General features: G+C 38.6%; 1 protein-coding gene across 3 annotated transcripts in view; it reads left to right on the top strand.

The window, feature by feature from the left end:
• ABHD3 (abhydrolase domain containing 3, phospholipase) overlaps positions 1-14399 on the top strand; it is a 30369-nt gene that overhangs the window by 1261 nt on the left and 14709 nt on the right. For 2 of the 3 annotated variants that reach the window (XM_071737295.1, XM_071737294.1), the window contains exons 2-8: positions 741-904; positions 3393-3575; positions 5206-5251; positions 8133-8245; positions 13128-13301; positions 13945-13993; positions 14070-14235. In XM_071737295.1, the coding sequence (XP_071593396.1) occupies positions 741-904; positions 3393-3575; positions 5206-5251; positions 8133-8245; positions 13128-13301; positions 13945-13993; positions 14070-14235 (895 nt within the window). The remainder of the gene's footprint in view (positions 1-740; positions 905-3392; positions 3576-5205; positions 5252-8132; positions 8246-13127; positions 13302-13944; positions 13994-14069; positions 14236-14399) is intronic. The other variant, XM_071737296.1, reaches the window with a different exon arrangement.

The following is a 14399-nucleotide window of genomic DNA, read 5'->3' as shown; positions in this document are numbered from 1 at the left end:
AGAGGGTACTTGACTTTGTTGAGAGAAGAAAACTGTAGGGTCTGGAGGACGTACCGCTGCTGCTATGTATACGTAAACAGTTTTCTTCAAAGCACCTATTACTCTCCTGTTAATGCTTGCATGTTGGGGAGTCGGTGGGAAAGAGAAGTATAAGAAATGTGGGAAATTTTCAGTATGCTGAAATGTGAGATTTTTGGTATACAGGGATGTCCCTATTAATTGTTATAGCTGTAAGAAAACACATGGAAGCTGTAAGAAAAATCTCGGTATGCAAAGTGTTAATAGAGATGAGTAACCAATGCAGTTGTGTACCACAGTATGAGATGGGAGGAGTGTCCTGCCAGGTTAAAATAGGTACTGCAGGTGCACAAAGTACATGGGTTAAGAGTCATTTCTGTGTGCTGCAAGAAAATTGATTCAGTAAAATCTTTCTCCTCAAATGTGTGATAGTGTGGTTTTGATTCCTCAGTGAAAGGTAGGATGCCGGTCAAAGTAGAGATGGAACAGCATGTTTTTAGGACTAGGTAAAAAATCATTAATATTTAGTGGGTTTCACTTTTCAGTTGGGCATTTTTGTCATTTCGTCTGGTTTTGGTTTCCTGTGAAATGAAAAAGCATTGCAAATATTTATATGAAAAAAAATATGCTTACTGGAAGAGGATTCAAACAAGGTTTCATTTCTTTAATTGTTATATTGTTCTATATGAGTGCCTGTGCCTGACTGTGTTCTCTCTCCCTAGAAACCCCGTCTGGTGGCCAGCAATGATCGTTTCTGCCGCTTCCTCGAGGAACATTGCCCTGTTGTGACAGAAACTTACTATCCCACAATTTGGTGCTGGGAAGGTCGGGTGCAGACGCTCCTGCGTCCTTTCATCACCTCCAGACCCCAAGTACAGTACAGGAAGTAAGTGCCTTTCTTCTTGAAAGTGAATGATTTGGTAGCCAGCAGGTACCGTGTTCTGACTGTCACAGCATCATTGCTCAAGCGTGTGCCCATTTTTTCTGTTTTATGCCTTTACAACTCCATCCTAAGCTTGGAACTATCTCGATCCTGAATTCAATGTACAGTAGATTTAAAAGGTCAGGGTTCCCAAATCGCCATATTTTGATTCAGAGAGTTTTGGAGCACTGAAATATTGGTGAGAACATGGGAACTGATGTGATTGTATGTTCCCAGGATCACACAGTGGTTGAGGTCAGAAAAGACCTCTGGAAGTTACTTGGTCCAACCCCTTTGCTCATGCAGGGCCACCTAGAGCCAGTTGCTCCAGGCCATGTGCAGACAGCTTTTGAATATCCCTTAGGATGGCAACCCCACAACCTCCCTGAGCAACATGTGCCAATGCCCAATCACCCTTGTTGTGAAAAGTGTTTCTTGACATGCAGAGGGAACCTTCTGTGCTTCAGTTTGTGTCCATTGCTTTTGTTCCTTTCACTGTGTGCTACTGAAAAAGCCTGTGTCCTTCCCCTTTGCACCCTCCTATCAGGTATTTATATTAACTGATAAGATCCCCAAGCTTTCTTTTTTCCAGTCTGAGCAGTCACAGCTCTCTCACCCTGTTCCCATAGGGGAGATGTTCCAGTCCATTATTCTGTGCACATCATCTGTGCTGGGCTCTATCCAGTATTTCCATGTCTCCCTTGTACTGTGGAGCTCAGAACTGGACCCAGTACTCCAGGTGTGGTCTCACCAATACTGAGTAGAAGGGAAAAATCACCTCCCTTGGCCCTCCTAATGAAGCTCAGGAGGTTGTTGGCCTTCTGTCCTTGCAAGGAGGTGTTGCTGGTTCATGTTCAACGTGGTGTCAACCAAGACCCCCACATTCTTTACTGCCAAGCTGCTTTCCAGATGGTCGGTCCCCAGCCTGTATTGGTGCATGGGCTTGTTCCTTCTCAGGTGCAGGACTTTGCACTTCTCCTCATTGAATTTAATGAAGTTCCTGTCAGCCCAGTTCTCCTGTCTGTTGAGGTCTTTCTGGAATGCAGCACAGTCACTTGGTGTATTAAATATTCTGGTGTTTGAGGGCCATCATTTTGCAAAGGCCATCCAGTCACTGCAGCTGTCCATTTAATCAACATTTTTTACCTATATTTTACCTTAACCATAGCATGGCCACATTCAGCCTTGTTTCAAATACATAAAACTTCTGGGAGTTTCGTTGTTTTCTTTGATGCCTATATTCTAAGTGGGTGAAAAAAACTTATATTTATTGTTTGTGCTCAGCTGATCTTTCTCACACAGAAATGAGACTTAGTCTGGCAATTGAGGCATTTGGCACAGGACCTAAGGAGAAGTACTTTTATGCGCCGGAACCTGGATGCAGCACAAGTTGTTTCAGCTCTGTTTGCATGGTAGAATAGATTTAGCATTTAGCAGCTTCCCTTAGTTTTAGTAACTAGGAAACATTTCAGTGGTATGGCCATGTCCACTTTTTTTTTTTCTTGCATACTCTCTTTCAAGGTTTGTGAGGGAAGAAACATAGTTCCATGGGGCAATGCTTATTTTGTACCATTTGAGATTGTGTTGGCAGTACATACCAGCATTGCATCTACTTCCCATTACTGAAAAGGGCAAAATTGAGCTAATGAGTCCAGCAAGGCTGACGAGCTTTAAAATCTGGAGTAAGTGCTATCAAGACTTTCAAATGAAAAATAAAATGCAAGGTATGCTTGTATTTTGGTAGTGCCTATATACCAGTTCTCTTGCACACCGTCTTCATTGCCAGAGAAGAGGGAAGATGCTATATGTTTCTAAAAAAGTCTGAAACCTTATTTTCATGGTCTAATGCATCCTTCACTTTTTGGGGTATTATCACATTTGTTGCATTCTTAAGATATATAGTTTAAGAGTGCATTCTAGCAAAGCTTGTGGAGATACAGGGTGAAAGATATAGTAGTGTGTGTCTGTGCTGGAGGTTTAAAACATAACAAAGTGCCATCCATTATTTATGCTCCTGCTTTGGGTAAAGAGAAAAAAATGTGATAAATGTTTAACACATTGCCCAGTGCGCTATCAAAAGATTCTCAGAAGATCCAAGGGAAATCTTCAGTAGGCAAGACTATATAAAATAAAAGGCAATGTCAAAAATCACATTTGTTACAAGCTTCCAGTACAAGCTTCTTGAGTAGCAACTCAAGAAAGGGCAGCTCTTCATTTACTGTAAGGGGTGAATTACTGCAGAAACTGACTGTGCTAACTCACATCAGCTGAAGGTGTGGCTGTGTCTAAATGGTAAATATGCAAACATATCTAGTTAGGTGGCACTTTGAGTATGGAAACATAATGAAAAATGCAGAATTATTACGTGGCAATTTGTACACTGTAAGCACTCATGATAATATGTGTTGTATTTTTAAATCTAATCAGTGTTCTCTTGAAATGTGCCTTTCAGTGAACTCATTAAAACAGCAGATGGAGGACAGATTTCGTTGGATTGGTTTGATAATAACGACAGCTTATATTATCCGGATGCCAGCACAAGACCCACTGTCCTGTTATTGCCTGGCCTGACAGGAACGAGCAAAGAATCCTACATTCTTCATATGATCCATCAAAGTGAAACTCTGGGATATAGGTGCTGTTGTATTTAATTGCTAGTATTTCGCTTCTTCTAGTAAGATCAAATATAAGTGTCTATAAGGTGCCTTCCTAAAGCAAATGAGATCCAAAGATATTACTTTATATGAGAAAGTATTATTAGTAATAATAATAGAATTATGTAAGAGCCAGTACATTCAGACATGCCCCAGAGATTGCAGTGAAAGCAAGCTAAGTCTGCATAGGCCTTTGGTGCTGCTTCTTAAATTATATCAGTTTTCATATTATCTTTACACTTTCTAGAGTCAGGGTTTGTATTCAGCTCCAAGAAGACTCATGTGGATGGGTTGCTGGCAGCAGGCCTCAGGGGAGGTCTGCTTCTGAATGACAAAATTGCTTGATTCAGCAGCCTCAAGTTCATGAGTGCAGAGAGGGGAGCTAGCTTACTCTTACTGCTCGTGGTAAATAAAAAAGTTTGTCACCTCTTAATTGTCGATGCTTAATGTACTTTTCTTATTACGGCTTCTGGTCAGAGCTGGGTAAAATAAGTGGATTAGTTGATGAGTAGATTCCTTTATGTAATCATACTGCTGCTGTGCATTAAAATAAATTGTCATTGTTCCAGAATCTCTATTTGGAATATTACATATTGTCTTTGCAGCTTGGGTTCAGGTACTGACCATAGTAAGTTGTTCAAATATGTATATATGGGCTTTTATCTACCTGTCTGGCTCTCTCTTCTGTTTGGAGGTTTGGTAACTGCTTTACTAAACTATGAAAGTAAAGTAACACTTTAATGGTACTTTTAAGATAATTTTTAAACTTACCAGTAAAAAATGTTGGAGAAGGAGAGCCCTCAAATCAACATCTTTCCATTAGTTTTTTTTTTTCCTGACAAGTGTCTGCATTTGATCAACTAAGAAGGTATAGCATGAAAAATGAGAGCCTTAGATCAGATTACAAACATAATACTATGATTTTTTATTGAACATCAATGTTTGAGAAAAATACCAAAATAAGTAATTTTTCATGCCTTTAATCCATGTAAAATGTGTATTTGTTAGTTAACAAAATTATTACAGTGAGATGGTAGAAGAGAAGTTAAAAAAGATTTATTAAGGAAGCATAGATCCTTAAATCAAGGTAATACTTCTAGAAAACTCTGAGACTCCCACCAGAGAGAATGGAAATGAAAATCCCATCTCCAAGAACCTTCAACTTAGATGCACTATCATTATAAATTTGATTTGGCTCATTTCTTGCTATTTAATATGATTACATAGCTTCGGAGGATGTCAATATGTGGATCCTTGACATTCTGTTTCAGATCTCTGCTTTAGGCTTAGCCCTGCCTAGGCAGAACTTATGGCTCATATTGGGCCAGCTCAGAGTGCAGGCAGAACAAGATCCAGGTACCATCTTCACCATCTTCAGGTAAACCCTGGGGCTCTCCTCCTGCAATCTGACCTCTGCTGGAAAATCTCAGAGCAAATGCAGACTCCATTTTGTACACAGGTCAGACTTTAGGATCTGTAGGACTGTATTTATGTGCTGAAGTTATTGAAAGAACTGGCTCATTTGTCTTTATAAGGTTTTAAGTTTTGTGTTTTATCTTTTTTAGTGAAATGAACAATGTGTATAATTGACTTTGCTTTCTCAATTTTTAGATGCGTGGTTTTTAACAATCGGGGGATTGCTGGTGAGGATCTTTTGGTAAGGATGACTTTAAAAATAAACATCTCATGCATAAGCAGGATACATGGAATAATTTGTGTTTACTTGTACAGCTGGATTTAAATGATATAAACTCACAGCATATGTTGAAAATGCAGAGAAGGGAATCTAGTCATTTGGTAGGTCAATTGTGCCAATATTAATTTCTTATTTTAAAACTCAAAGACACCAATTGGTCAACACACAGTTTTTTGTGAACATTTCATTTTAGGAAATAATTTAAATTATTAGCATGTGTCACTTTAAAATGAACAATCCTAAACACTTCTCTTTCCAGAGATACTAGAGCATCTAAAATGCACATATCCAAGAAATTCTGTTCAATCAGTATAATTTTCTTCCACTTTCAGCATGCAAATCCAAATATAACCAGTGGTAATTACTTTCCCAGTTGCCAATATGAGTTAAAAATTTATTTTAGTATTGTTAAAAAGTTTTGCCCATTAAAATGGATCTGTATTATGTGTTACTGAATTAATGAATTATTTGTATGGACAGCCATATCCTAAAAGTTAAATGTGTTCTGGTATTTTTCTCAGCAATTACAACACAAATTCAGACACAAAAGACCTTTTTTGTCTTTGGGACAGAAATATCATATTTGCTTAGAAATAACTGGCAATTCCCTAAATGACAAAGTCTTGAAGCTAAACATTTTCTGCAGCTAGGGTCAAGGCATGATGAAATATTGCTGAATAAGCTTTGTTTCTTCGTATGTGCTTTGTTGGTAGTTCTGCAGCTGGAATTAATGTGCATAATACTTGGTATTGTTTTGCATTTTTTAATCCCCTGGTTTCAGAATTTAAAAAGCTCAGAGTGTTTTCTCATAATCAGATAAAGCATTTCAATGCAAATATTGCCATGTTAAGAGTAGTTTTCTACATACTTTTGGAGATGGATCAACAAAGAAGTTTTGTGACACACAAAGTCCTTATTGATGAATTTCTGAATTGTTAAGATAAAAGATCTCTTGTTTGGATACATTGTGTGTATTTTACTGTAATCGGATTTACATCTTTAAGCTTTATTCGATCTTACTGTGAAGCAATCCAGCTGAAATTATTACATTTTCTGGACAGGGTTTTCTATATTTTAATATAAAATCCCTAGTTAATGAGTTTGAAGCATAGTTGAGCACTGCAGTAGAAATCAGTCATACAAGTACTTCTTATTCTAGTCTCTTTAACTATAGATTCAATTTTACACCATAATTATGTTAATAATCTGTTATAAAATGCTGTTCTTGTTTGGTATTAAAAATTACTGTGAATTATTGTTAAGGAATAACAGTACATAAACATTAAAGTGTCAGAAATTACCTGAACTCAAAATGCAAGATCTTTCTCTAGTTTTATGAACTCTTAAACAAAACACTTTTTCTTAGAATATATTAGACCCTAGATACCAAAAATAATTTGTTTTTCTTTGCAGACTTGACAATTTAATTAAAGTAAAACACATTCACACTGTTTGTAATTAATAGGGTATAAAACAGTGAAGAATGATTCATGTGGTTGAGAACTGGAAATGCAACATAAATGGAAATCAAAACCATCTTCAATTACCCAGATTTAACTTTTCTTTCCTCTTTTTAAAAAATCTTTGACTTCAACATATGAATGTTCTTGTTAAATGTATTTTAAGTAATTAATTTCATCTAATTAAACTTGTTAAAATTCCCCACAAATATCCAGGATGTTTAACTGAAAGCAATTAAAAAAAACAACCTTAAAATACATTGTTGCTTCAGGCAACAAGTTCAATTAACTCATAATTAAGTATTTTATATTTAGTTTTAATGTTTATACCAAATGTTGGTAGACCACCTCTCATGGAATCATACAAGCATAGAATGGTTTGGGTTGGAAGGGACCTTAAAGATCATCCAGTTCAAATCTCCTGGCACAGGCAGGGACACCATCCCCTAGACCAGGTTGCTCAAAGCCTCATCCAACCTGGCCTTGACAGTAGAATCAAGTTCACTAACGTGTTAGTAGCAACTCTATAGCCCAAAGTTCCCTTTTGTTGTAGAAGAAATCTAAAGAACACCAATAGGAAAAAGCTTACTTTACTTTGATTCTTGTTATACCTAAGAGGACTTAGCTCCCTGATGCTGCTCCAGGTGATGGGCTGCAGCACTTGTCTGTACAGGTGAGGCTTAAAAGCTCTGCTTATTTTTCAAAAGCAAGGAAGTAGTTACCTGGATCTTAGTGATGACAGGGGAAGTCATTCCAAGTCTCACTTCAAGATTTGAAGAGATAGTGATGGCAGACACACGAGGGATAATATATGTTTTATTGCTTTAGTTAATAAAATGCTTTAGTAGATTAGGTGAACAGAACTGGTGAATTTATTTATCTACTTATTTGCTTGTATTTTGTGTAGAGTTTAAGTACTGGCTACTTTTTAAATGCTGGCTGAAAAAACTTGAAATCTAGTATTTTCTTATGCGTTTGAATGTGGGTGAAGATGGTAAAATTGTCATTATAACTGTCTTTTCTGTAAATTGCAGCCTTTAGGATATGTTTCTCTTTACTCAGGGTGTTTTAAAAATATCCATGCTGATCTAGTTCTGTTTAGTTTAGCTCATTGCTTTGTATTCATATTTCATCTCATGACCGGGTGGTTGCAGATGCTGAAGATACTTTCCACCTGTCTTATTTTGTTATGGTAAAAAATGTAACTCCTTCCTCCACATCCTCCTGACACACTCTGGGTTTATATTTGTAATTTAGCGCAGTTTCACCATAAATGCTAAATTTATACTGTTATGTAAATGTCCACTGTTCAGTTTGCTTTGTCCTTAAAGGACAATACGAAGTATGATGATGATGACATTTTTCCCTCTGACTCCTTACAGACACCAAGGACTTACTGTGCAGCTAACACAGAGGATTTAGAGACTGTTATTCATCACGTACACAGCCTGCACCCCTCGGCTCCTTTCATGGCAGCTGGTGTTTCTATGGGAGGGTAAGGTATTCCTTAACACAAGTTTTAGCTTAACTTGGATTGTGAAGTAAGACTGTTGTGGCCTGATGGTAACTTATTATTCTGCAAAACTTGCATTTCTTACTGAACTGCAACTAACTTGGGTCTGTCTCCAACAGGCAGTACTCAGAGGACTTTTAGGAAAACTTCGTATCTTTTAGCTCTGTGTCAGGAAAGGTCAAAATTCACCAACATTCAAAAGTTGAAGGGGGTGGAGAAAGACAGGAAAGACTGACAGACAGATTGACAGCCAAACAGGTGGGCAGCACAGTCTTTGGAAGCTATGGAGGCTGTCTTTGGACAGAGGGATAAAAATTGGAGCTAACATACCATGTTTCTTAGCAACCTCTGGAAATTCCAAGTTTTATCTTCACTCTGTTAGGTTCTGCAATGTGTGGGTAGGTTAAACTGGAAGAAATGTGGGTATTTGCTCTGTCTGCCTCAGAAGCAAGAAGTAATATTGTTGTTGAAACCAGTATGGGTTGGTACAGCATGTAGTGTTAAGACTTGCTGTGTCCTGGCTTCTCTCCAGAAAGCACAGCTAGAACAGACAATGATAGCACAGTTGCTTGAAAAAGTCACTGCTAGGATTGAGGAGAAATATTCAGACAGCCTCTTTGAGGAAAATTGTAGGAGAGGGGAACTTCCATTAGAAATACTGCAGACACAGCAGTCATTTTCTGAGACTTCCCTTCTTTCTGATAAGTTTTATGGAAGGTGGAAAGATAAATCCCTGTATATTGATACTGATCTACCAATAACTTGTAGGAGCTTGGGATAAATACTGGGGTTTGCTGGGGTTTTCACAGTGTCTTCAGGATGAAGACATGAATCTCTCCTATTTGCCAGTATCTATCTTGCTGGAAGGTCCAATATTGTACTCCAGGTACAAAGTCCTAAGTGCCAAACACATGGAAATAATTATTTCCCTAGGCCTGCTTGTTTTGCTCTTACAAAACACAGCATGTTGCTGTTTGTATTCATTGCTCCAAGAGTGGATTGTTCAGTCATGTTCTGTTTGCCCAGGTTTTTTTCAGCTGTTCTCTATCCAGTCATCATTCTGTCCTAGGTGTAGGACTTCATGTTTGCCTTTGTTGAACTTCATGAGGCTTCTGGCAGCCCATTTCTCCTGTTGAGGTCCCTCAGAATGGCAGCCCTGTCTTCCGTTTCACCAGCCACTCCCCACAATTTGACCTACAAGCTAGTTAAGGGTGTGTTGCATCTCATAATCCAATTAATGAAGACATTACATAGCATGGGTCCCAGTATCAACCCCTGAGGAACACTCCTAATATCAGGCTGACCATCTTGTTTTTCCTCCTCTTTGCCATTCTCATAGATGATTGATTTTGGTTTCTTTTCAGGGATATCCCACAGTTGTCATAGAGAGCAATGTCATAATGACACTGGCTCCCTCCATCTGGAGCATTGGTGTGCTTCACCTGGTCCTATTGACATGTCTGTGTCCAGTTTGCATAACTGGGCCCTAACTCAATCTTTCTCTGCCATGAGTAGTAACTACTTCACTCTCCCACAGTCTGCCTCTAGACAAAGGAACGTGGGAGGCCTGAGGACAGACCTTAGCAGTAAAGAGAGGTAGCCTCAGGCTTTTACAAATCTTTTCTGTATTCCCTGCTCTGTTGAATAGTGGCCCCAGAAGAGAATAAAAGCTAGTCAGCCCAACCTCAGTTCTTTGGGAAGATCCTTTGGAAGCCATTTCCAAGGTGAGTGGATTCACCAAGGGAAAAGCATGCCTGAGCAATCTGATTGCCTTCTGTGATGAGATGACTGGCTCCACTGATGAGGGGAAAGGAGTGGATGTTGTTTGTACTGAGTCTTTGTGCCGACATACTTACAGAAGCCTTTCTTGTTGCAGAAGCCTTTTTTTCTTGTTGTCCTGCATCCCCCTTGCTTGTTCCAACTTCAGCTGAACTTCAGTTTTCCCAACGGGATCCCTGTGTGCTTAGGCAGTGACTCTTTCTCCCAGGCAGCTCAGTGATCAGTTCAGTGATCCTTAAGGTCAAGCAGTTCTTCTAGACCTCTTTTCCCATCAGAGCCATCTCACATGGGGCCCTGCCACACAAATATCTGACCAACTAAGCCCAGCTCTCTTTAAGTCCAGTATTGTAATTCTGCTGCTTACCTTCCCCACTGACTTCTGATCTTAAAAATCCCCCATCAGATAATCTCAGCAGCCAAGACTGTTTTGCACCTTTCCTTACCTGATGGGTTTTTCTGTATGTGTGAGTAGCAGATTCACAGAATATTGCTGATGTTTGGGTCATGGACTGTGTATCAAAAGGTTGTCCTTGATACTCTCCAGAAATCTTACCTGCTTGTTCATTGCTGTGTTGTTGTTGCAGCTGATGTTGAGGTGGCTACAGCTCCCTGTGTCCAGTGATTATAGAGCTTCTTACAGCTGTCTAAAGACTTGGACTCTTAATTCCTCCTCTTGATCACAGGTCCATAGCAGACATGCACCACAATATCTCGTTTCTTATCTTGCTACCTGATTTTGACCTATTAACTCTGAATTGGCTTTGCATCTGCACCCAGAAAAAGTTCTGAGCACTTAAGCACATCTTCCTCTAAGTTGCAAACCCTCCTGCTTGCCTTCAAGGCCAATCTTTCATGAAGGGTCTATTTGCATCCATCATAGCAAATGTAAGTAAGTCCTCCAGGTCTCTGTGATCCAACAAGCTTGTTCCTCCTGTTTTTTCCTGTGCTGTATGTTTATGTGTGTGCTGGCACAAAAGATGGGCCACAGTCATGCTGCTTTTTCAGGGAAGTATGAGAGCCTCCCTCACTATGCTGTCCTGTGGATATTTCATCAGGGCCTTCCAGCCCTTCACTTCTCTTCAGGCTTTGTGCTCCACCCCTTGACAAACCTGGTTGAAAACTCTTCTTCACAAGGTTAGCAAGCCTGTTGGCTCTTATCTCATTTGGCATCCTCTCTTTCCCCAGCTCATACTTTTTTGCATGCAAAACATGAAATAACATGATGTATTGCAAAACCATGTTTTGCTGGAAATGTTGAAAGCCAAAGAAACATCTGCAGAAGAAGCCTGTGTCAATGATGAAATACAGATTTAAAGCACAGTAGTTTTTTGTGGGTAGCTTTGTGAGTGGTGCACCATTATGCTACAACTAAGCCAGGGTGTAGTAGATGAAGCACCAGTTTTTCAGGGCTGAAGATTCAGGAGAAACTGCTGCTGTTGCAAACGACTAGTTTGGCCATTAGTGTCATTTCTGTCCTTGGCTTAACCTAGTTATAGTATGCTAAATACTGTAAAAGTCTGTCTACTATGGCACAGGGGATCTGTTTTTTGTTCCTGGATTTTGCTTCATCACCACCACTGGGTGGTTTTTAAGCAAGATGTTCTACCTTCCTCCTCCAAGACTTTTTAAAAGAGAAAGCATAGGCTGAATTTTACAGAAAACTGGAAAAGTCCCTAATCATCCACATGGAGAATATTTCCATGCTTCATAATTAATTGGAGCACTTGCATGTTTAAAATTAATCAGGAGTAGAGATTTCACTGGGGTCATATTGTGAAAAACATCACTTTTCTTAATCTTACAACAGTTTTTACTATCTATCCTTTTTCAAAATTTTCTGATAGCCATTTTATCTATATAGGACACCTTTTCCCAACTAAGAAGAAATATAAACACTCACTTCTCAAAGGTTTAAGTATAAATTAAAGCCCACTTGTTCTACTGTTATTCGTTATGTATTATTTTGAAAAGTGACTTTGTTTTCTAACATAAAAATTCCTAAACCTCCCCTCTGCCATGTGTCTTCTGTGAATTCATTTAGAGAAATGGCTTCTTCCATTAGTGCAATTACTTTTTTAACCTTTTATGGCTTGGTGTTCTTACAGGATGTAGGCTGGTGACTCACAGTTCCTTCCTTTTCTGTGAGTGAGGGGGAACACAGGCTATTTAACTCCTGTATATGTGCCACAGGTGATGCACAGAGCTAATGTCTCTATGACAGCCAAGGGACAGCATGTTGGTGGTCCAGGGAGAAATACTAAGTTGTAGAACTTGTAATTTTTTGAGTTAAGGGCTTGGCATTAAAGTGCTGATTGTAAACTTTGGGGCATCAGGCAGTAAAGTAAGTAAGCTTTTCTGTTAATATTTTCCTTTTACTTTTTTACTGCTGTTTTATGTTTTCTGTATTTGAAGGCTCAGGAACTGGTGAACTCTCCCCTTTTTTCAGCTGGGCTACACATCAGCAATAGAGACTAAGTTGCAATCGATCAGAAAGGCAAGACTTAAGCCATTTATTTGGCTCATATTTTTATTCCACTAGTTTTATTTTTTTACTCAACACTTCATTCCTTACGTATTTTGTGTTAAAAACCAGCTGTGTTCTCTCAGATATGGGAGGTGGGGTAAAGGCATTACCTTCAACTCAAAAAACTGCTTTATGGTGAGGCAGGTGTGCCAGGGACAGGGGCATTTATCAGGCACATTGATCAGATTTATCAGAGCTGAAAGACCAAGAGCTTGTAAAACAATAACACTTGCTAACAACTTGAGAATATCTGTGCCATGAGCAAGATACTTTTATTTGACCTTTTCCTCTCTTTCTGTGATACAAGAACAGTAGGTATCTATCTGTTTCTAAATGCACTCCTACCCACATCCTACACAGGGCATTCAGTTGCTCTCTGACAGCAAATTTCATGAGTCATATGTTGATTACATTGAGTACCTTTTAGAAGTATTAGGCGTAGGGCTGGTAACAGAAACTACTGAAAAACAAACAAGAAGGTGGCTGATTGTTGTATTTGCTTTAAATTGAAGCAAACAGTTTGATAGTATACATGTTTCTGTTTTTCATTTCTGTTTATAGCATGCTTCTTTTAAATTACCTGGGCAAAACTGGCAGAGACACTCCTTTAATGGCAGCTGCAATTTTCTCTGCGGGTTGGAATGTTTTTGAATCTGTAGAATCTCTGGAGAAGCCACTAAACTGGCTTCTTTTCAACTATTACTTGACTACTTGTCTACAATCCTCTATCAGCAGGTGAGTTGCCTTCTAAACTATTTAGCAAGATGGAAGGATGTTAGCATGAGATCTACAGCAGGTATAATAATATTGGCAAAACTAATTTTTTTAAATGCTGTAACACTTCATACAGTTCTTCTGTGTGTCTTCAGTAAATTTTGAAACCAAAAGGATGAGTTCCTCTCCTTGGTACAAGACCAATGTACTTCTCTATTTATGGATGAAGTTAATGGATTTTTAATTTTTACACATGCAGATATTTATTTCAAATATATATTTATATATACTAACTCTTCCAAGTTAGCCTTGACTGCAGCAGGGTGGAAGGAACTAGTTCATACGTTGCTTTGCAAAACTATGGTGTAATTTGCATTCCCAAATATTTAATTCTCTTAAATGCTTTGGCATCTTCTGTATGGCTTGTGCAGATTTTTCCTATGTTGCTGGCTGTGCTTGCATATGAATCAACAATTCTTCTGCTCTGGGATTCCAGGCAGGGAATTTGATTTTTAAGATGACAGAAAATTAAAACTAAGCATGTCCTTGTTAGGACATTTATTTATTATTAGTTATTTCTATAAGTGTATCTATAAAGCACAGGACTTGCACATCTTTTTATACAGCAAATAAATAATCCCTCCAATTTTTTCTCTCTTTTTAGGCATCGACAAATGTTGGAGAAATTATTTGATATGGATCTTGTGATGAAGGTATGTGAAAATGTTGCTTCTGCTTTAGCTGGATGCTGTTTTCCAAATGGTGACATATTTGAATTCTGTACTTCAGGCTAGAACTGTTAGAGAATTTGATAAGCAGTTCACTTCAGTCATGTTTGGCTACCGTACAATTGAGGATTACTATGAAGATGCCAGCCCCTGCCGCAAGCTGAAGTCAGTAGGAATTCCAGTGCTATGTCTAAACTCTGTGGATGATGTTTTCTCCCCAGGTCATGGTAAGTCTGAGGCCTTTAACAATGTATTTACTTGTATATGCAATCATCAAGAAAAACTACATAGGTCTGAGAATGAACTCAGACCTGTGTGTGGAGGTGTATTTAAATGTTGCTTGTATATAAAAAACCCCCTGTATTTATCGAAAGCTCCAGGGATGGATCAG

Source organism: Heliangelus exortis, chromosome 2 (assembly GCF_036169615.1).
Source record: "Heliangelus exortis chromosome 2, bHelExo1.hap1, whole genome shotgun sequence".
Classification (NCBI taxonomy): Eukaryota; Metazoa; Chordata; class Aves; order Apodiformes; family Trochilidae; genus Heliangelus; species Heliangelus exortis.
Note: the sequence above shows the minus strand (reverse complement) of the source record. Positions and strands in the feature narration are given on the sequence as shown.